This window comes from Lepidochelys kempii, chromosome 6 (genome assembly GCF_965140285.1).
Source record: "Lepidochelys kempii isolate rLepKem1 chromosome 6, rLepKem1.hap1, whole genome shotgun sequence".
Classification (NCBI taxonomy): domain Eukaryota; kingdom Metazoa; phylum Chordata; order Testudines; family Cheloniidae; genus Lepidochelys; species Lepidochelys kempii.
In genome coordinates this window covers 34,977,347-35,001,433 of record NC_136385.1, presented here as the reverse complement: position 1 = coordinate 35,001,433, position 24,087 = coordinate 34,977,347, and the positions used below count along the sequence as shown (strand labels likewise).

The 24,087-nt window shown below is 42.4% G+C and overlaps 1 protein-coding gene across 11 annotated transcripts in view; it reads left to right on the top strand.

Moving 5' to 3' along the window:
• TRIM66 (tripartite motif containing 66) overlaps positions 1 to 24,087 on the top strand; it is an 85,184-nt gene that overhangs the window by 34,243 nt on the left and 26,854 nt on the right. For all 11 annotated transcript variants that reach the window (XM_078853189.1, XM_073347477.2, XM_073347475.2 and 8 more), the window contains 7 exons: positions 4,856 to 4,988; positions 6,473 to 6,589; positions 11,216 to 11,330; positions 11,753 to 11,899; positions 12,371 to 12,488; positions 14,697 to 15,586; positions 17,551 to 17,712. In XM_078853189.1, the coding sequence (XP_078709315.1) occupies positions 4,856 to 4,988; positions 6,473 to 6,589; positions 11,216 to 11,330; positions 11,753 to 11,899; positions 12,371 to 12,488; positions 14,697 to 15,586; positions 17,551 to 17,712 (1,682 nt within the window). The remainder of the gene's footprint in view (positions 1 to 4,855; positions 4,989 to 6,472; positions 6,590 to 11,215; positions 11,331 to 11,752; positions 11,900 to 12,370; positions 12,489 to 14,696; positions 15,587 to 17,550; positions 17,713 to 24,087) is intronic.

Genomic DNA, 24,087 nt, shown 5'->3' with positions numbered 1-24,087 from the left:
TACCAGATGGTAGAGGGAAGGAAAGGAAACTTTATAAGAACAGGTCAAAAATAAAACCGCACATAAATGTTGTAAGAACATAAGAATGGCCATACTGGGTCAGATCAGTAGCCCAGTATCCTGTCTTCTATCAGTGGCCAATGCCGGATGCTTCAGGGGGAATGAACAGAACAGGGCACTTTCATCCCCTGATTCATCCCATATCATCCAGTCCAGTGTTCTGGCAGTCAGAGGTTTAGGGACACCAGAGCATGGGATTGAATCCATGACCATTTTATCTAATAGCCACTGATGGACCTATGCTCCATGAATTTATCTAAATTTTTTTTTAAACCCATTTATATTTTTGGTCTTCACAACAACCCCTGGCAATGAGTTCCACAGGTTGACTGTGCGTTGTGTGAAAAAATACTTCCTTTTATTTGTTTTAAACCTGCTGCCTAATAATTTTGTTGGGTGACCCTTGGTGCTTGTGTTATGTGAAGGGATAATTAACACTTTCTTATTCACTTTCTCCACACCATTCATGATTTTATAGACATCCCTTTAGCTCTAGTCCCTTGAGTCCGAGGCAGCTGGCAAGGGTCAGCTGCAGGTTTTTAATTGCAGTGTAAACATACCTACAGAGATCACACTGTCTTATATTGGTTTGAGATAAGGACAATTACTGTATGCAGGCCTTGGAAGAGGTGATCCAAAATGGTGAATGTGTTCATCTTTTTTTTTTAAAAAAAGAGAGTTAAAATGCCAATTTTAAGCTTCTGTGAATTAGATAGTTATTTTCTTAATCTGTTTCAAAACTCACATTCTGAAGGAAAGTGATGGTAGTGCCAGTACATAGGGCAAATGATTCCTTACTATTGTTGAGATGATGCTCAATAAACTGACTTGGATTATGATAGCTGTGATTCCCACATGGAGAGCATAATTCTGAACTGGGAATAAAAGTAAGTGTAGAATGCAAGCAATGTAATGAGAGTGCCAGTTGGCACCTGATATGTTTATTGAGTCCTGGGAGTTACTAGAGTGATGTGGCTTTGAATCTGTGTGATTACAGCTGACAAGGGTATTTCCCTAGTTTCCATTTGAAAAGTGGCTGTCTTTTAAATCTGACGACATACTGAAAAAACATTGATTTCTTTGGAATGATTTAAATCACCAGTAGGCTACCGATCTTTCAGAGGGAGAAAGCAAAGTGGAAGCTTTTGCTGTATGACTGTAAATCAGAGTGTTTCATGGTACTTGGACCGGTTTGACCTTAAAAAACTGTTCCTGCTATAAGCAAGAGCTATTTGCGTTGTCCTCAAAACCCAAACAGCAGGGGTAGCCTTGGTCCTGTACTTTCACAGTATAACCATCATGCCTCTCATGAGCCTGCTGGGAGATGGGACACAGAACATCTCAAGATGTTTTTCAGATTGAGACCTGAGGTACAGATTATGTTGCTGTCTGCATTTGGTACACTGCTCTGATAAGGTAGAGGAAAATCACCCTTGAACATCTAACTGCTTGATTTTTTGCAGAGATTTTTAATGCATAAGCAGGTGTTTGCACAGAAACTAGAAACCCATTGAAAACATGGGATTGTGAATTCATGAAGCATGAGTTCTTTCTTGGATACAGAGAAGGCTATTACGAGAGAGATGAATAAAATTCAGGCTCAACTTCAATTTTTTAATAATACTGTTTATTAAAATTTTACATAGTGATAATACAAAACAATGTCAAGTAATTACACATCCATGAAAAATAAAACATGACACCATGGTTACTAATGTATCAAAAAGGTAAAATATGCTATGCGGTTGCATAAAAATGTTGATCTAATACCTCATACAAATTATCTTATTACACGTTAAATCCAGGATGGAAAGAAAGACAGCTTTGAATTTTGAGGCAGTAAATGAACTTAATCATCAATATAGAGAATAGGCTGGAAATCTAGCCAAGAACGCAATAAGATACTTGATTTTAACTGCTCAGATTCATGCTGTCCTGAGAGGCAGGGGATGGATTCCATCCATCCATACTTTTATTCTAAGCGTCAGAAACAAGAAGGGCCTCACTGTAAGCAAACCTCAGGAGTCTATTGTGCCTTTTATATCATGACTTTGAAACTAGCATTAAGTGACTGAATTAGAACAGGGACTAACGTGGTTGATGCATGTGTTTAAAAAAAATTGTCTACAAATATGTGTTAGCAATGGTCTTGAACTAAAACACACACTTCTCAATTCAGAAATAGTTTGGCTCTCTGGGCCAAACTTTTTGGCTCACCTAAGGAAGAATAGATTTGTATTATATAGTACATCAGAGAGAGACTCAGCTGTGAGCAGAGTGATATATTTTTGCATAAGTAAGCACACAATGAACTAGGGATCTGCCTGAGATGGCAAGAGTTCACTCTCTGTGACTGGTCCTTCTTTTTTCTTCACTGGCAACATCCTGTGAAACAAAGACATCATCAGCTTCAAGACAAATGTGTCTTATTAGAATACATTGGTTCAAAGCTTTGTAGTCCATCTCTGGATTCTTCTTGTGATTTAACTGCATGAAGGCTTATTCACCATATTAGTCACTGGCCTATTGTACTCCATTTCTTTGTTGTCAGATTAGTGTTGTTGGTATTATTTGTTTATATTACAGCAGGGCCCAGATGCCCCATAATGGCCTGATTTGGGGATTGTACTGACTCACAGTAAGAAGCAGTCGCTGCCCCAGATTGCTTAGTGTCTGATAGATATACCAGGCAAAGTGTGGAAGAAAGGAAGTATTATCATCCACATTTGTATAAACAGGGAACTGAAGACTATTAATCTAGAGTTGGTAACTTCAGAGACATTTTCGAGAGATGGTGACAACACAGGACACAGTCTCCGCAAGGGTGTTCCTTTGGGATGTGATTATGTGCTCCCTCCCCCCAAAAATGCAATGCTTATAAAAGACCTAATAACATGGTCTAGAGTCAGCCATGTTATGGGCAGGGGCTGTGTGAACTCCTCGGCATAGTTCTGTGACAACACCTTAGTCCTGATCTGTTTGAGCCGTCAGCCTCTCTTCAACAAAGACTGCCTGTCATGCCAGACTCTGTGAAGATTTGGTGATGTGCATGAAGTGGAACTAATATGGAGATATTACATTTATTTTCACTTGCAACCTAAGCTGGGTCTCCACAGATGAAAATAGAAAAGGAGTACTTGTGGCACCTTAGAGACTAACCAATTTATTTGAGCATGAGCTTTCATGAGCTACAGCTCACTTCATCGGATGCATACTGTGGAAAGTGTAGAAGATCTTTTTATATACACACAAAGCATGAAACAATACCTCCTCCCACCCCACTCTCCTGCTGGTAATAGCTTATCTAAAGTGATCGCTCTCCTTACAATGTGTATGATAATCAAGTTGGGCCATTTCCAGCACAAATCCACCTTTTCTCTCACACACACACACACACACACACACACACACACACACACACACACACACACCCCACACACACTCACAAACCCACTGTGTGGGGGACACAGTGGGTTTGTGAGTGTGTGTGTGGGGTGTGTGTGTGTGTGTGTGTGTGTGTGTGTGTGTGTGTGTGTGTGAGAAAAGGTGGATTTGTGCTGGAAATGGCCCAACTTGATTATCATACACATTGTAAGGAGAGCGATCACTTTAGATAAGCTATTACCAGCAGGACAGTGGGGTGGAAGGAGGTATTGGTTCATATTCTCTCTGTATATATAAAGTCTGCTGCAGTTTCCACGATATGCATCCGATGAAGTGAGCTGTAGCTCACGAAAGCTCATGCTCAAATAAATTGGTTAGTCTCTAAGGTGCCACAAGTACTCCTTTTCTTTTTGCGAATACAGACTAACACGGCTGTTACTCTGAAACAGATGAAAATGTGCTCTGTAAACTGCTTTTGCCCTATTATGAGCTAGTGATGGGTGAACCTTAAAATGGTTAGGTGGGTGGACTAAGTTTGAGATCTCAAGTTTGAACACTTATCTGGAGCCTCTGGGATTCAAGAAAATAGTTTCTGAGTTTTCAACACAGATGCACTTGTGAGCATATAATTCTAGAAAGGGGGCTTTGTTACTCTTGTTTCACCATCCCTTTGAGTTCTCTCTCACCCTGCTCCCAAGCTCTCTTTCTCTTTCTAAGGCAATTCCTCCCCATGTGGGGGAAGGCAAGTATAGACTGCATACATGCAACCCTCCCACTTCGCAGTTCCACTGTGCATTGCTTATCACTTCTGTTTGGGGACGAATGCTAACCCTGTTTTAGTGCACAAGAGCAGATATAGTAACCGCAAGTTGTTGAAGTTTTATGTAATGCTGCATTTGAACACAGAAGCCAAACATGAGTGTGGAGAAAACCCCACAGAAACCTTTTTAGGAATAAAAATCTCCTTCCTTCTGTCCTGACTTTGGATTCACTTAGCATATTTATTTTACTGCATGTTACACCAGTTTCTTTGTTACAGTATCAGTATTGGCAACTTCAAGCATTCCAGAGTCATGAATCAACCCCCCTCTCCCATCATGAGATTTTAAAAATACTACAATTTGGGTTCTTTTGCTTTGTGATCTGGTGTCTGAGCCTTTAGGCTGCACTCAGGTCATGTTTTCAAGTTTTGCTCTGCAACCATAAAGGCTAGAAACTTAACTTTTATGTTTTTTTAAAAAGTAAGACTCACGTGACTCCAAGAGCTGAGGCTTTAAGAACAACGTCAAGATTTGCAATAAAATTATGAGAGTTGGCAACAATGGAATATGTAAAAGGCAAAACCAAGGCAGCTTTGCAGTGCCACAGTTGCAATTAGTGTTCAGTGTCTCCACTGTCTTATATTTTCCAGGAACTGAAGGGGGAGCAAATGAGTTTTCCTTGTTTTGCCCCATACACTGTCAAGAGAGCCTTAAACTGTTTTGTGAGACCTGTGATGTCCTTACTTGCCGCAACTGCCTTCTGACCGAACACAAGGAACACAGGTACCAAACATGAATTCCTTATTGACCCCACCTAAAAACAGTTAACTTGGCCTTGAAGTTGCAGACACCAAAATTCAAGGAAATCACAGGTTAATACAACTTTAACAGGCATGCCAAACTCAATTCACATGACTTGCACCTGAACAGCTTAATAGCCAGACATGCTAACAGCCTCTGCAGCTCATGCCCTTCCAATTCCAGTGTCTATCCAACCACCATGTGCACATCCAGTTCCTCACAATCAGACTAACCTGAATTCTGGTCTTGGCATAGCTAAGAAATCTCACCAATAGATATACTTTTATTTAAAGAGTCTATAATGTATTATTTTTACAAAAAGAATTCTGAGGTCAACGTTGTGAGTTTGACTGTGATTGTGAGAAGGTGTGTGTGCGCCATGGGAAGTTTTATGTCGAAATTGAAGGAGATTTTTGTGAGGTGAGGCTGTGACTATGTGTGGGTAGTAATGCGTGGAACAGGACGGGTGGGATACAGAGGTGTTGGATGTCAGGGGATATAGAGAGTTGGTGATTAGAAGGGAAGGTGGGATCATGGCAAGGGGTTAGAAGGGAAGCAGAAGAACATGGGAAGCAAGTGAATGTGGGCAGTGAAAATGACGTATCTGTTTTACTGCAGCCTGTATTTAGGTGGTAGATGTATTTGCTCATGTACACCACAGGACGGGTGCTTTTTGAGTTTTAGGTGAACAATTTTGGATGCTCAGATTGAGGTCCCTTTGAAATTTTTCTATAAATATTAGTTTCTCATCAGTGCAGTCTAGCAGCTCAGGTTGTGAGATAGTAATATGGCCTGTAAGGTTTGTCTTGCATTATATATATTTTTTGAAATTAGCAAAGAATATTTTTTTGAAATAAATCCATAAGAAATACAAACCTGGCTTCTCTGACTGTCTGTAGTGTGTCCTTAGTTGCTCCTCTCCTAAATAGATTGATCCCAACTATGTTTTTATCTAGGTCTTAGGCACATGCACTTATTTAAGGCAAGACCATGCATGAACCTTTGTGTAGAGAAGAGGAAGGGTGAAAGGACCCATGTAAAAGCTAGGCATAGCTGGAATCTTTGTGGGGGAGTGTAGGGATTGTTCCTTTCCAACTCCCTTGCTGGGGGTTCATAGCCATCCAGAGGCTGTGGAGGAAAGCCCCTTACTCTAAACACCCTATGTGCTCACCAGCAGAGCTTGCTGGCCGCACAGAGAGAAATAATAAACTGCACCCAATAAAAGATAGTAGCAACAGGTGGAAAATAACAATGGGCAAATTCGTTTGGGATTGGTGCAGCTCCCAGTGTGTCCTGGCAGGCACAACTGAGCTCTTAATTCTATTCTGATTTATTATCAATCTGCTAAGTAACGACAATGCCTTATTGTAACCTAGCAAAGAAGGAAAAATATTTAGGGATGACCTGAAGAATGGCTAATTTGTGAACAGAACAGTAAACCATGTGAAACTTCCCTACTTTCCCAGGTTCATGCATCTTGAAGAGGCTTTGCAGAATCAGAGGGTTATCCTAGAAAATGTAACAGCCAAAGTGGAAGAGAGAAAAACTGGGATGCAGGTCTCAGCTAAACAGCTTGAAGACAGGTAACCGTCGCACATGACAGGAGGTATTCAGTAAAAATCCCGTTTCGGTTAAAATGCAGCTAGCCAGTGTTAGCTAAAGGTATGAGATTTTTTTTCTTTACACGTAGAAAATAATAGGTAGATTTAAATATCTCAAATATACCAATACAGTTAAACGGGCAAAGATGCCATTTCTCAGTACTACAGAACTGGGGCAGACTGAAAGAGTGTATGACAATTGACTGCAATTTCCAAAGATATTTTGATGTTATGTAGTAATACCGAAGTAGAAGAAGAAAAGATCAGAACTATCTATTATATAAAAATCTAGTACTTGTTTTTTCAACAAACCTGGCAACCAAGCTCTATGAACTAAAGCCATGTCTATCCTAGCACTTATGTTGGCAAATCATATGTTGCTCAGGAGTGTGGAAAAAAAACACCTCCCGGAATGACATAAGTTTCACTGGCATAAGGGGTAGTGTACACAGTGCTATGTTGGCAGGAGAGCTTCTCCTGCTGACATAGCGACTGCCGCTCACTCGTTGGGGGTGGTTTAATTATATCGATGGGAGAGATCTCTCCCATCGGCATAGAGCGGCTACAGGAGAGATCTTACAGTGGCACAGCTGCATTAGTACAGCTGTGCCGCTATAAGATCTCTAGTGTAGACATAGCCTAAATGGTGTAACAGTAGAAGATAGTTCATTATATGAACTGATTTTCAGTTACTTATGCTGGATTTGTTTGCTGTCAGGCCAATTACATCCTGGTGATGTCAAGGAACTACGACGTGATCGGAATAACAGAGACTTGGTGGGATAACTCACGTGACTGGAGTACTGTCATGGATGGTTATAAACTGTTCAGGAAGGACAGGCAGGGCAGAAAAGGTGGGGGAGTAGCACTGTATGTAAGGGAGCAGTATGACTGCTCAGAGCTCCGGTACGAAACTGCAGAAAAACCTGAGTGTCTCTGGATTAAGTTTAGAAGTGTGTGCAACAAGAGTGATGTAGTGGTGGGAGTCTGCTATAGACCACCGGACCAGGGGGATGAGGTGGATGAGGCTTTCTTCCGGCAGCTCACGGAAGCTACTAGATCGCATGCCCTGATTCTCATGGGTGACTTCAATTTTCCTGATATCTGCTGGGAGAGCAATACAGCGGTGCATAGACAATCCAGGAAGTTTTTGGAAAGCGTAGGGGACAATTTCCTGGCGCAAGTGCTAGAGGAGCCAACTAGGGGGGGCGCTTTTCTTGACCTGCTGCTCACAAACCGGGTAGAATTAGTGGGGGAAGCAAAAGTGGATGGGAATCTGGGAGGCAGTGACCATGAGTTGGTTGAGTTCAGGATCCTGACGCAGGGAAGAAAGGTAAGCAGCAGGATACGGACCCTGGACTTCAGGAAAGCAGACTTCGACTCCCTCAGGGAACGGATGGCCAGGATCCCCTGGGGGACTAACTTGAAGGGGAAAGGAGTCCAGGAGAGCTGGCTGTATTTCAAGGAATCCCTGTTGAGGTTACAGGGACAAACCATCCCAATGAGTCGAAAGAATAGTAAATATGGCAGGCGACCAGCTTGGCTTAATGGTGAAATCCTAGCGGATCTTAAACATAAAAAAGAAGCTTACCAGAAGTGGAAGGTTGGACATATGACCAGGGAAGAGTATAAAAATATTGCTCGGGCATGTAGGAATGTTATCAGGAGGGCCAAATCGCACCTGGAGCTGCAGCTAGCCAGAGATGTCAAGAGTAACAAGAAGGGTTTCTTCAGGTATATTGGCAACAAGAAGAAAGCCAAGGAATGTGTGGGCCCCTTACTGAATGAGGGAGGCAACCTAGTGACAGAGGACGTGGAAAAAGCTAATGTACTCAATGCTTTTTTTGCCTCTGTTTTCACTAACAAGGTCAGCTCCCAGACTGCTGCGCTGGGCATCACAACATGGGGAAGAGATGGCCAGCCCTCTGTGGAGATAGAGGTGGTTAGGGACTATTTAGAAAAGCTGGACGTGCACAAGTCCATGGGGCCGGACGAGTTGCATCCGAGAGTGCTGAAGGAATTGGCGGCTGTGATTGCAGAGCCATTGGCCATTATCTTTGAAAACTCGTGGCGAACCGGGGAAGTCCCGGATGACTGGAAAAAGGCTAATGTAGTGCCAATCTTTAAAAAAGGGAAGAAGGAGGATCCTGGGAACTACAGGCCAGTCAGCCTCACCTCAGTCCCTGGAAAAATCATGGAGCAGGTCCTCAAAGAATCAATCCTGAAGCACTTGCATAAGAGGAAAGTGATCAGGAACAGCCAGCATGGATTCACCAAGGGAAGGTCATGCCTGACTAATCTAATCGCCTTTTATGATGAGATTACTGGTTCTGTGGATGAAGGGAAAGCAGTGGATGTATTGTTTCTTGACTTTAGCAAAGCTTTAGACACGGTCTCCCACAGTATTCTTGTCAGCAAGTTAAGGAAGTATGGGCTGGATGAATGCACTATAAGGTGGATAGAAAGCTGGCTAGATTGTCGGGCTCAACGGGTAGTGATCAATGGCTCCATGTCTAGTTGGCAGCCGGTATCGAGTGGAGTGCCCCAAGGGTCGGTCCTGGGGCCGGTTTTGTTCAATATCTTCATAAATGATCTGGAGGATGGTGTGGATTGCACTCTCAGCAAATTTGCGGATGATACTAAACTGGGAGGAGTGGTAGATACGCTGGAGGGGAGGGATAGGATACAGAAGGACCTAGACAAATTGGAGGATTGGGCCAAAAGAAATCTGATGAGGTTCAATAAGGATAAGTGCAGGGTCCTGCACTTAGGACGGAAGAACCCAATGCACAGCTACAGACTAGGGACCGAATGGCTAGGCAGCAGTTCTGCGGAAAAGGACCTAGGGGTGACAGTGGACGAGAAGCTGGATATGAGTCAGCAGTGTGCCCTTGTTGCCAAGAAGGCCAATGGCATTTTGGGATGTATAAGTAGGCGCATAGTGAGCAGATCGAGGGACGTGATCGTTCCCCTCTATTCGACATTGGTGAGGCCTCATCTAGAGTACTGTGTCCAGTTTTGGGCCCCACACTTCAAGAAGGATGTGGATAAATTGGAGAGAGTCCAGCGAAGGGCAACAAAAATGATTAGGGGACTGGAACACATGAGTTATGAGGAGAGGCTGAGGGAGCTGGGATTGTTTAGCCTGCAGAAGAGAAGAATGAGGGGGGATTTGATAGCTGCTTTCAACCACCTGAAAGGGGGTTCCAAAGAGGATGGCTCTAGACTGTTCTCAATGGTAGCAGATGACAGAACGAGGAGTAATGGTCTCAAGTTGCAGTGGGGGAGGTTTAGATTGGATATTAGGAAAAACTTTTTCACTAAGAGGGTGGTGAAACACTGGAATGCGTTACCTAGGGAGGTGGTAGAATCTCCTTCCTTAGAGGTTTTTAAGGTCAGGCTTGACAAAGCCCTGGCTGGGATGATTTAACTGGGAATTGGTCCTGCTTTAAGCAGGGGGTTGGACTAGATGACCTTCTGGGGTCCCTTCCAACCCTGATATTCTATGATTCTATGAATTAATGGAAAAGTTGAGATCAGTTTTAAAACCCTCAAACCCATATAAAATCCATCTATACTGTAGTGTGGTATGAAGTAATTAATTAGACATTAATTTTTCTGAAAGTAAATTAAAGATATTTATTTGAGACTATTATTTTTCTTTCTTTTGCCTCTCTGTTGTCAGCTGTCCATCTGAACCATGTGAGGATTTCTGGTATGCAGAGGGTAGATGTAGTTTTCTCTGTTCCCTAGGGAGAAGAGTAAAGCAAGTAAAATATCCTAGAATCATAGAATATCAGGGTTTGGTAGGGACCTCAGGAGATCATCTAGTCCAACCCCCTGCTCAAAGCAGGACCAATCCCCAATTTTTGCCCCAGATTTCTAAATGGCTCCCTCAAAGATTGGACTCATAACCCTGGGTTTAGCAGGCCAATGCTCAAACCACTGAGCTATCCTTATCAGTAAATGTCAGTAAACGCACAAACCAAAACATTTCCATCCATGATCATTGACATTTACAGATAGGCAAAATAAAGAAAGTGCTGCTTGAGAACTTATGAAAGTTTGATTCAATTATATTTACTTGTACTTTTTGACATGCGATGCTGGAAATTTGTATTTAATGGTTATAAAGGTTTAATTTATTGAATCTCAATGTCTTCTGTTAAATAATTAGTGTCAGACCACCACATAATTTCCCACAACTGTGAAAATTTAAATAGATGATCATTTTTACAGATACTTAAAAACCATAATTTTGTGCAACTCTGAAAATTTAAATAGATACAAATAAAAATGCTTAAAACATCAATATTATCCATCAAAATTATAAAAAAATAAAATTAAATTCTGCCAACCTTAAATATTCTTGACTTGTGTTGTGTATATGAAGCAATTTTAGAAGACCAGTTGGGAAGTGTTTGAAAGCCTGATCTAGTTCCACTGAAATCAATGGGGATCTTTCCATTATCTTCAATGGAAGATGGATCAAGCCCTAAGTCTTTTATTAATTCTCAAATCTATTCTCATTGTAATTAATAACTATCAAATGCTGAATAAATGGAATGCTGATTGATTCATGAAGGTGTATTTATACTTTCCCCACAGGTTATTTGAAGTAAAACATTTGCACAGAAAAGTGGAAAATCAGATCAAAATGGCCAAGATGGTTTTGATGAATGAAATCAATAAACGAACAAATGACCTTCTAGAGCAACTTGAGGTAAGTGAGGATGATACCAGTGATACTGAGAAGTGGTTTAACAAGAGAGTTTTTCTGACATCGCCTTGGCAAGTTAAATCCTAACCCCAACCAGAAGAAAGAATATGTCTTGTGTAAGTTATAGTGTATCAGTTAAACAAAATATTTTTTCTCTCAAACTTAAAATGGGATCAGAGCTCAGCACTTTTCAGGGTTGAGCTCCCATCTGTTCCTGTGGAACTTGGAAGTGTCTGTTGCATAAGAAGGGAACCTATCTGTTAGCTCTGCTGTCTCTTTCTACTTGATGGCTCAAAGAGGTTCCAAATTTTCAGCAAGTGCCCGTCCAGACAATGCCTTTGATGATGCACACTGACTGTATATAGTAAGTATATCTGAACACTGGCTAAAGTTGTGCAGAACATATTATTTCTCATTATCACCAGAGAATTACCAGCGAGAGGAAACAGAAGTTGGAGCAACAACTTCAAGGCATCATGGTTTTAAACCGGCAGTTTGAACATGTGCAGAACTTTATCAACTGGGCAGTGTGCAGTAAAAACAGCATTCCATTCCTCTTCAGTAAGGAACTGGTAAGAGTAATACCCACTGTCTGGATTAGAGGAAATTGTGCAGTGGTACAATGAATGAAGATCCAGAAGGGTAACTTAATTAGGAACATAGTGAATCAGAAAGAAATGGGTCGGAGAAGCCTTGTGAACCTGGCTTGAACTGTGCAGGAACCATAAGTCAGGGATCGGGGAGCCCTAAAAAGATAGGAGCCTACCAGGGCACTCCGCACACAAGGTCGGGGTGCAGGGGAAAGCCACATTCAGAATGGGGCTCTTGTTGCCTGCAAATAAAAACTAAGAGAAAACATATTGTGCAGCACAACATAAATCTGAATGTTGTCTGGGAGCCGAGGTTAGAGGAACTTTCTATGATATTGGGCTAAATTCATTCCCACTCAATGACTCTTTTAAGGATTTAATGTTTCTTCAACATTAAACGATAATGATTTTAAATCCACTGGATGAAACAATGATTCTTTGATTTTTCACCAGATTGTGTTTCAGATACAGCATTTGCTGGAGACAAATTGTAGCACAGAAGTAGGCCCTCCTTGGAAGATCAGATTCACTTGGGACCCTTCTTTCTGGACTAAACAATTGTCCAATTTAGGTAAGAAAAATAAAGCATGATGACTATGATTTTCTGTATTAGATAAGTGCTGGTGCTCAAAGCTGTACTAGACACACCGATAAAGAAAGCCCCTGTCTCAAAGAGCTTTCCTTAGTTAAGAAATTGTGCAGGGCATGATAGTGTAAAATATAGTGTCTCGTTAAACCTTATTTCACTGCCATGGGGCACTTCAAAGCAGCTGAACGGCACTAAATGTCAAGTATTATTACACTGTGATGTACAATAGATCAGCTGTCCAAGAAAAAGAGTGCCCGATGCTGTAGATGTAAAGAACTTACACAGAATACTGTGCGATGGTAAATGATTCATAATAAAATCCCTTGTAAAATAGGAGGCCCCCAGGTGGTAAGTGCTGACTTAGTTAGATAAGGTCATGACAAAATGTGACCCCTTTGGTTATATGGGAGTTGCACAATAATAAACTGTGCAACTGACATTGCTTTGGTTTTGTGAAGAGTGGTGGTGGGGGTGTCTTTGTGTAAATGTCATCAATGATGGTCAGAAAACAGAACAGCTAATATACATTTAACTCAGAGGAGTAAAAGACACAGGAAGACATTACAGATTTTCAGGAACATACACTTATGGTATTTTATAATGATAATCTACAGAATACAATGACATAGCAAGCTGTTTGTGTGCTTTATTACATAATAGACAAGGTGGGTGTGGTAATACCTTATACAATACCTTATATGGATTCTATAGGATACCCCATAAAAAGTTTAACTTCACCCACCTTATTTCTCATATCCTGGGACCAGTATGGCTAGAACAACTTATTATGTAATGATGTATTAATTTCAAGCTGTTTGCTATGTGATTGTGTCCTAATTATTTGAAAGTTTATTATGAGAAGGAAATAAGTGACGGGTAAGAGCTGGGCATGTTAATTCCAGTATTTATTAGAGTACATTAAAACAAAACCCAAACCACAAATTATAAGTTACTCTGTAGATGCCTTTGTTATTCATGAAGTATATTTGATTGAACATAAACAATTAACTGAAATGACATACATTGTAGTAACACTCAATGCCAAATTCAAATCAAGAGGTTTATTTTTGCCTGTTTTGTGCCAAATACCGTTTTGAGCAAACTGGCCCCCGTCCCCTAGCAAGTGGCAGCTTTGTACTATTCCAGTGGCCCTAAAATCAACCTGGTCAGTCAGTGGAGGATTCCCTGGGTGGAAAAGAGCCACTGTGGCAAGTCCTATACCATTCCTTCCTGTCTTCCACAGAATGGCCTTGGCTGGGGCATCCCTATGCTCCAGTCATCCCCTGCTGCTGGATGGTCTTGGGACCTGACCAGTGCCTGGCACAGTCAGGATTGGGGAGCACAAAGGTGGCTTAAAGACAACTTTGTTTCCCCCAGACACACTGCAGTGGATGCACAAGACATGGTGGACCTAAGGATGGGCCTGTTGTATATCTATTTATATAATATATATGCATACATTCAATCTTGTGCCTTCCACCCGCTATACATTGGCTGGCTGCAGTAGGTTTTTCCAGTAATCCAGTTCAGTCTTCTGATCAAACATCTAAAAGGCATTCCTCATCCCATTTTAAGACATTTAACACTAGACTGCATAAAGGACTAGAAAATATACTGTAGGGAATAATCCTGTACTTTCAGAGGGATTGACAAGATCACCTTATAGGCCGTGTCTGTCTTCTGTGATTTTATGATTCTCTTCTACATGACATCCATCCAACTTATTTGTCTTACTTTCATTCTGAAAACAAATATTCCGTGTGCCTATGTTTATGGATGAGAACTTAAGTGTATACGTTAGTAAAAAATGGTAGCTTTCGCCACATCCATCAGTTAAAATAATGGGAGTTGAGTGGCAATTTTTCAAAGCAGTGACTGGTGTTTTAATCATGAGTCCAATTGACATCAGGGAGTTCTGTGGGATTTAAAATCATGCAAAATTCTTAGAAAATGTATCCTCAATGGTTTTGTTTAGTGGAAAAGATAGAAGAAAATGAGAAGTTATCCTAAAGGGCTTTTTAAACAGGATTTGAGTCATTTCAAAATTGAACCTGAGACAAAGAAATTGCCTTTGTAGAATTTACCCATAAAGTAGTAAATTAAACAGTTTGTCAAGATCCCAGTTCCTTGGCTAGGAACAAGTGAAGGTAGAAGTTAATTGTATCGAAAGTAATTGTACTGCTTTCACAGGTGGCTTAACAATGGAAGGTGGACACACTCCTCATTCAGATGTCCCAACCTTTGGAAATGTACAAGGATTACAGACATCAATGTATCATGGACAACATTCGCCAGCACCACAGCTTGAGGCTATCCATAACCAGTCACATCAGTTTCCACCTCCTGTTCAGTCTCCTACACCAGCGTGTTGCTCCCATTGCCTCAACATCCCTCACATGAATAAGGGTCAGCGTCTTCAGCACAAGATGAGCCGCCATCATCAGAATTTTAGACATCCTCTTGAAATGCAACAGCAGCCGCCACTGCATTTCCCACTGCAATACAACGTTCAGCAGCATGAAAAAGAGCAGAGGGGCACACCTCAGCCTTTGAAAATAATGCAGCCTTGTCTACAGCAACCATCCCATTCAGAGCAGGATAATGTGTCTGTTAGGATGGGAAAACATTTGCAAGCTCAACAGCCACAGCAGACTCCACATCCAGTTTACACGGTTCCCCCACAAGATGTTCATCAGGTTCACACTGGTCATGTGCAACAATTGCACACCCAGCCTGCTTTGCAGACTCCAGCTGTGCAAGTGCAGCTTGGTCATCTTCAGAAGCTGAAGCTTAACCACATGCAGCAGCAACCGCAGCCACTGCCTCCCCCAGCCAGTCAGAATGAAAACGCTCATGAACAAGTCATACAACAGAGTTTGGACATAATGCACCACCAGTTTGAACTGGAAGAAATGAAAAAGGATTTGGAGCTTCTCCTTCAGGCTCAAGGGCAACCAAGCTTGCAGCTGAATCAAGCCAAACAGCCTCAGCCTGTTCAGCAAACCATTGTTGGACAGATAAACTACATAGTGAGGCAACCAGCCCCAGTTCAGCAGCAAATCCAAGATGAAGTGCAACAAGTAAGTTTTCCAGACCATCCCTTCCCCCCAATGCATTTGGTCAGCACTGGCTCAGAGCTTGAGACTGAGAGGATAAAGGTAGACATTTCAGTGTTGTTAACCAACTTACTGTAAATGCAACAGATCTGATAGCAGCTTTAGTTGTGAAGCATAACTCAGGTAGTTTTGAGAGTTTATATTTGGAATATGCTAATTTAAATGTATGGAAATCACTTTGCCACCATTTTGGGTGGTTAAAACTTTATTATTTACAGTACAAGTTATTTTCTTCTTGTGAATATTTATGTAACAGTACGGACTCAAACCTCAGCTGAGATCCAGGCCCTGTTGTGCTAGGTGCTGTACATACACAACAAGAAGTAGTTCCTGTTCCAAAGATCTTACATTCTAAAGAGACAAGACAGACAAAAGGTGGAGAAAATAAGTGTCGTTATTCCCATTTTACGATGGGGAACTGAAGGACAGAGATATTAAATGACCTGCTGAAGGTCACACAGGAAGTTTGTTGCAGATCTGGGAACAGAGCCCAGATCTCCTGAGCCACAGTCCAGAGCCTTAATCACAAAACCACTCTGCCTTTCTTTTGCTAAATAACAGGAGTGGCCAAATTTACTGATCCTCTGAGCCGCATACAATAATCTTCAGAAGTCTGAGAGCTGCAAGGCATGCACAACCTGCCCTGTGGGCCGGCGCCTGCTGGGGCATGGGGCTAAAGCCCTAAGATCCCCGTCCCTGCAGGGCAGAAGCCCCTAGTCCCACCACCCCACCACAGGGCAGAAGCCACAATCTCCCCCCACCCAGTCTAGTAGATGAAGAATGGGGGTGTCTGGGGGGCTCCATGAGCTGCACTTTAACTGTAAAAAGAGCCACTTGCGGCTCAGGAGCTGCAGTTTGACCATGCGTGCTACATAATATCAGTAAATGACAGTGTCACATAGGCAAGTGAAGGGAATAAAACAGAGTCAGAGCAGTATAGGTGATGGGTTACAGTAAGTGTACATTCCCTGTTCGCTGATTTTTCATCCAGCAGGAGACCACGCTAGATAATACACTAGAATTCTGTAAAATGAGCCATATTCTCCCCTTCCTGCCCTCAGTCAGAACCATATAATTAAAGTCTAGAACTGAGCCTGGTGGCAGCCATGGTGGCCAACTCGGGCAATATGGCTAAAAGCTTCCCAGACCCCATTAGGCAAAGCCTGCACAAAGAGATGGCTCTTACAATGCACTCAAAAGATGGTGGGAGCTCTGGAAGATCTCCCAAGAAATGAATTCCACAGTCATGATTCTTTCACTTGGTAAACTCTGCCCAGGCCTAAGTGCTGTAAACTTCAACCATCTTCCAAAGTGCTCACATTGGTTTTAGCTGTCATGGCAGATAGTGTGTGGGAATACCTGGATTTTAGACCATTCAAGGTAGATTCTGTACAGGATTTTCCCCATGATGTACTACGGCTATATCTACACTATGGACCTGATAGTAGCACACCTGTACTGCTGCAGCTGGGCTGCTGTGCGGTCTCCTGTGTAGCCGCTCTATGCCTGCAGGAGAGCGCTCTCCCACTAGCATCATTAAACCACTCCCAATGAGTGGCAGTAGCTATGTTGGCAGGAGACGGTCTTCTGCTGACATACCGCTGTTCACGCCAGCGCTTTTGTCAGTCAAACTTGTGTCAGTCAGTGGTGGTTTTTTCCACACTCCTGATTGACAAAAGTTTTGCCAACAAAAGTACTAGTATAGACAAAAGCCTAAGAGGGAGATCAGTTTCTCTCTCTTTCTCTCTCTCTCTCTCTCCCCCTCCCCCTCCCCTTTTGGGTTATTTTGAGTGTCTTTAAAACAATAGTGTTGTTAAAAGGAATTTTCATGGTTTTAATATTTCACGTGCAGTGTGCTGATGTTATCTTCCTACCATTTACTGGATCTGAGTTCCTGGAAATATTGAAATCTTATCCTTTCATCATAGGTTTGTGAGGATTCTGCTGAACTAGAAAGTGAAAAGCCAGTGCTTCCTCTTGATAGAAATGTTATTCCAGCTCCGTCACAACCATTAGCTGAAGAAACCACTGTCAGCAGTCCCTCCTCAGAGAGCACCTTGCAACACCCCTCTTTGAATCCAGTGAGGAAGGTACACAAAGCTTTTCAAAATCCTTTTTAAGAGAACATGTACTTTTATAGTAGTGAATGTCATGTGATACTTCTACTGGAGTTCACATCCAAGCTGAAGGATTTAAATGTCTGGCTTATGTTCTGTCAGCACAATGGCTTGCAAATAACCAGGCAATTTTCAAAGCTGGTTACAGCTGCTTCTTCTCCCCTCCCTTTATTCTAACCCTCTTTATTTACTTTATGTATTATGATGAATCTGGTATTTTGGTATATATGTTGCATTTTGGAAAAAAAATAAAAATTAGAAATGAAAAAAGATGGTTGCAACCTAATAGAGTTTGCATCCACCTCTAACTTAGTTACAAGCCATCTTACAATCATGACCTGTTAACTGTCTATGGGGGCATCTATAGCCTGGATGCGTCTAACATCGCTGTTAAAAATGTAAATAAATACAGCAATGGACATGCTACAGCTATGGTGGTAGTTAAGCAGCGTTCTGATAGAATCATGCTTGGCAATCAATCTTGGAAATGGTTGGATGGTTGTTGCCAGTGTCATTTATAAACTGTGCTGTAGAGTGTCTTAGGCCTGGTGTATACTACAGGGTTAGGTTGACAGAAGCTGCCTTGCATCAACCTAGCTATGGAAGTGTCTTCACTTAAATTTGGTTCCGACCGACGTAAGTGCCTCTACGCCGATTTAGTAGCACCTCCTCAGCGTAGAGTCATGGACGATGGAATTAGGTAAACACAATGTCAGTGTAGACACTGTGTTGCTTAAGTCAACTGTGACTGGCTTCCAGGAGCCATCCCACCGTGCCCCACACTGACAATATAGATCAATACAAGCCCTCAGAGTGAGGACGCAAACCGGCAACACAAGGAGCCAAGTGTGCCCACACACAAACGATTTAATAACTGCGGTGGCTATGTGCCGATGTAACTTAGGTCGACAAAATTTTGTAGTGTAAATATGGCCTTAGTGACCTGAGGAAAGAAAAGGGGGAAGTAGGAAAAGGATACATTAAAGGGACATAATTGTCTAATACATCTGCTTTAATTTTCTTTCTTGTGTATATTTAAGCAGAAAAATAGCGGTCTTTTACACTCCTAAACATTTTATGCACATGCTAGAACCATAATTTGGGATCCCTGACCCAAAGTGAGCCCCTGATCACCAAATAAAGCATATAGGCAGAGACTCTGATATTTTTTAACATAAATGGTAACTCTACAACTGTCTTGCTTGTTGAGGCTTATTTAATGTATATTGAGAAGCTGTCGTCTTCTCTAGAGCTGAACAGAAAACCTGTCTCTGAGGAAATGAGGCTTCCTGAAGTGCCCAATTATCTGTGAAGAGGTACAGTAGTCATGGAAAGAAGTCAGAGATGCAGGAGGGGGAGTCAAGAGCTTGGGAAGGTGACAGAAAGGACTAGGTGTAGAGCAGAAGGAAGCTCAGATGGAAAGGCAAGAAGAGAGAGGAAATGAAAGGAGGGTTCTGAATATGAGAATGGAAGAGAAGAGAAGAAGGGTACTTGTAGAAGGAGAGAAAAAGAGGAAAGAATGACAGGTGTCTAACAGACCTGACTGGTGTAAATCTTTTTGTAAAGAAAGCTAAGCTTTCTCAATGTCACTGGCGTACTGGTTAGCTGTGGCTGAGATTGCAGCACCCCTGTACCACAAAGCTTTGTTGTTGCTGTTATTAATATATGGTAACTGACCATTTTGGGAGTGATGTCATGACATACTCAAGACCCTGCTAATTGATAATTTAGAAGTGAATGTAAAGGGAAGAGTGTGGCAGGATACTGTTTTTGTGGAAGCTTTCTAATAAGGAAGACAGTTTTCCTGACGTGCTAAATCTTGCTTTGAATGGGAGATTGGTTCCTACGTAAGAAAAAAAGAGAGATGAACACCCTGCTGGTTTGGGTCTATTTTTGGCTGCATTTGAGTGTACGTTTCTATGTAGATCTCCATCCTGACAACAATTGTCTTGGTACAGGGAGTGTTGGACCCCTTCATCTTCCACATACAAATTCTATGAGGCCACTGTAAAATGCTAAAATATATTTTATTTAACTGAGTAGAGCCCTAAAACATAACGGATAGAATGGCAGGAGGCAAATATGAACATTCTTCTAATAAAAGAAAAACTGTTCTCCCTTTTAAGTAATAATTGGTGTTAGCCATTTAAATGATGCTTCCCAATTCTGCTCAAGTTCATTATACTAGTACACACCCCTCTTCACACACTGCTTTCCCAGTGGAGCTAGAATGTAACAGTAACTCAGAATAAACTGATTAGTGATAAATTAGGCAGGGTCTGTTAACAGAGTTAAAAATTTCCACTGTAACGACTTGTAGCCCAAAGTTGGTTTTTTGTTTTGTTTTGTTTTTTTTTGCCAGGCTTGATTGCTCATGTGATTAGACACCTGTTTTAATTTCACAACATATTTAATTTCACAACATATTTATGGTGTGCATCTGAGGCTATTGACTAATAACTAGCCTGTGTGTCAATATAGGGGATCATATCTGTTTGGGCGTGAAGCTATACAAAACTGATGCTAATAATATTTTGGGATAACCACATTATTTGCAGGTGGCAAAACCTCAAGTAAGTCATGCAGGTCATTCCAAACAAGGGCTAGTAAAGCCATTATACCATGCCCCATCACCGGATATTTTTTACATAAAGCAGGTGTTGCTAGCCATGGTATGTCATGAATGTTGGCATTTAAGCCGTCACTTTCCCAAAGTTCAGGAGTGTACCTGTTTGGGCCCCTCTGTACTTTATGTACTTGCTGAATGTGGTCTAGTGCCTCTGTGTGTGTGTGTAAACAGTATCTTCAAATATCTGCTTGCTCTCTCATCTTCCTTTGCCTTTTGTGTGTTTTTTAAAACACGTCTGGGAGTATTTACATTTCTGTCAGCTATGCTGTCTTTCCGTGTCTGCCTCTGACTACCCTTTATTTTTGCAGACTAGTTAGCTTGTGGATGTATTCATGTTCAGACAGTTGTGTGTTTTGTGTAAATCTTCATTATTCCATGTAATATAAATGTTGGGTTTGTGCAGTTCCCTTCAGGAATACAGCACTGAGCGTGGAAATCCTCTTTTTAGCCACAAATCGGACAGAAGGTTCTCCACACTGCCCTGTCAATATACTCCACTTCTGATCTGGAGGGAGCCAGTTTTCTGGGTGAAAGGATAGTTTTGTCTCCAGACCTGTTCAATTCATGACCCCTCTGAGAGTGCCAACAAGGCAGTGAATTAAATGCAAGTTGATTTAGTGATTTTTGTGGTAATGACTTTTGTCTGTTGGGAACTGGACTGAGCCAGCAAACTCATTATACATTAGCCATTAACAGCTGTCTGATGGAGGTAACTTTCAGTCACTACCAACGTGGGCTACTTCTAACTAGGGATCTAGAGGTGAAGGTTACCAGCCACCTGAATCATTTGGTGGTCCTGTTGTTTTTGCAGGGTATACTGGTGAGTTACTTATTTGCAAACAGGACCGGGGAGGGCAATCTATTTGAGAACAGATGCAAATTCTGTAAGATTTTTTGATGTAACTATGATTTCGGGGATGATAAACTGCACACGACATTTCCTTGGCTTGAACGTGTTTCATTTTCCTTCATGATTGTGATCAGTTAGAGGTTTAACTTTAAAGCAGATAAAATGCAGAATTAGGAAGAAGTGCCATTGTTATTGTACAGATGCACCATGTGCATCTTTTAATAGGAAGCTCAGATACCATGGTGATAGTCATGGTCATATTTACAGTTCTTCCCTTTGTGAGTGTGTAACCAGTGGTGAGTATAATAACTAGACAGCCTTCCTCAAACCAAAGTGTTCTTTATTCTCACAGGAGGAACAAAGCATAATTTGGATTTTAAAACAGTCTATGTGGATGTATATCCTACTTGAGGCTTACTGCCTCCTCATGGTGACCTGGACAGGCCTACCCTCTTCAGACCTTCCCAGCGCACGGTTGTGTCAGTCTGGCTTCTATATCCCAAACAACTCCTGGCCTCCCCTTGCCCCGAGAGTCTCTTCTTAAACTGTTATAGTCCTTTTGATCTTCTTGTGTTCCATAGTCTTTTCCTGTCACACGCTGTCTCTTACCAACCTATGTGTTTCCTGAGGATTGGCTTATCTTGAGCCATTGTTTCGCTTCCTGCTTATTTTTCCTTACAGCAGTACAGTACCCTTTTAAACAAAACCAACATATTTGCACAGTAAACACCTCTATAATCCACTCAACATACAGTATTCATTATTACAGAGCAGCTCCACATCTGTCACAGGCACCATAGAAATACCTAAATTAGATAGGTAGATCCCATCAAATGCTTCTCATCAGAGTGATGCTCCCAAATGCTTCACATTTTCTTTTATTCCCATATCAGGTAGTCTTTCATAGATTCTAAGGCCAGAAGGGACCACTGCGATCATCCATTCTGACTTCCTGTATATCATAGGCCGGAGAAGTTTTCCAAAATAATGCCTGATTGAGCTAGAGTATATCTTTCAGAAAACATCCAGTCTTGATTTAAAAATTGCCAGTAATGGAGAATTTACCACCATCCTTGGTAAATTGTTCTAGTGGTTAACTACCTTCATTGTTAAAAATTTACTCCTTATTTCCAGCCTGACTTTGTCTAGCTTCAACTTCCAAACATAGTATCTTATACCTTTGTCTTGGAAGTTCTGATAGGACTGCACCTTGGTAGTTCAAGATGGAACTTCTTTACCTCTTCTGAGATGTAATGCACATGAATGCCTCTAATTCGGTCATGTTAATATTACGATCCAGTGAGATAAAACTGGATTTTATCTGCTACAGATGGAAGTGCTGTGCACTCTCCAACACATCACATTTGTCCTTAGCTTTACTGGTGACCTCTGTTCTTTCTGCTGCTCATGTGCATGTTGTGCTGGGACCCCTGAAGTATAGCATGGGAATGTGGGACCACTGTGCCCCCTTAACTCTCTAGCCTGGGTTCTCTCTCACAATGCTTTGTTCGTGACAAGCAGCAAACCCTTTCGGATGCTGTTATCACTCAATACAACTGCATGTGGAGCCCCGTACCCAGCTGGATTGCATGAATGCTCCTAGAGCCACTCATGAATCACAGAGAAAGGCACCAGCCGAATCCCCGGAGCTCCCAGCACTGTACCTCAGGAAGAGCAGTGCAAATTTATTAATTGGTTCACCACTTTATCAGTGGAAAGTGGGTATACACCAGCCTTTGCAAACCTGAGCAGATTTACCACTCACTTCAGGCAAACTCACTGGTAAAGATAAACAATAAAAGAAGTTTATTGACTACAAAAGAAATATTTTAAGTGATTACAAGTGCTAGGCAAAAAGTCAGATTTAGTTACCAAAATAAAATAAAATATATAAGAACACAGTCTAAACCAGAGGTGGGCAAACTATGGCCTGCGGGCCACATCCAGCCCACAGGACTGCCCTGCCTGGCCCCTTAGCTCCTGGCCGGGGAGGCTAGCCCCTGGCCCCTCCCCTGCTGTTCCCCCTCCGGGTGGTGGGGCTGCAAGCTCCTGCTGCTCTGAGCAGCATGGTGTAAGGGGGTGGATAAGGGGCAGGGGATCCCGGGAGGAAGTCGGGGACAGGGAGCAGGGGGGGTTGGATAGGGGGTGGGGTCCTGGGGGGCGGTTGAGGCAAGGGCTGTGAGGGGGCAGGGGATTCCTAGGGGCTGTCAGGGGACAGGGAGCAGGGGGAGGTTGGATGGGGCGGAGGTTCTGTGGGGGAATAGGGGGAGTTGGATAGGCGTGGAAGTCACAGGGAGCCTGTCAGGGGGCGGGGCAGTCAGGGGACAGGGAGCAGGGGGGGTTAGATGGGGGTGGGGTCCCAGGGGTGGCAGTTAGGGGACAAGGAGCACTGGGGGTTGGATGGGTCGGGGGTTCTGAGGGGGGCAGTCAGGGAGTGGGAAGTGGGAGGGGGCAGATAGGGGGCAGGAGCCAGGCTGTTTGGGGAGGCACAGCCTTGCCTACCCGGACCTCCATACAGTTTCGCAACCCCGATGTGGCCCTCAGGCCAAAAAGTTTGCCCACCTCTGGTCTAAACTCTCAGTCCTATTAGACTGGGCCACATCTAGATTAAGCAGTTTTTCTCACCCCACTGGATTTTGCAATCCCTATAGTATACAGGTTTCACCCTTGAAACCTGGGCCAGTCCCCTCTTTTGGAGTCTTCAGTCTTCTGAGTGTCTTTGTTGCTTGCAGTGTAGGTGCGGGTAGGAGAAAGGCCAAGCATGGGGCCCCTGTGTTGTATTTTATTGCTTGGAGAACACTAGTCCAGGCATGTCTGGGGGCATTGCTGAGTCCCCAGGCAAGGTTGAACAATTCCCCTGGTGTGGCCT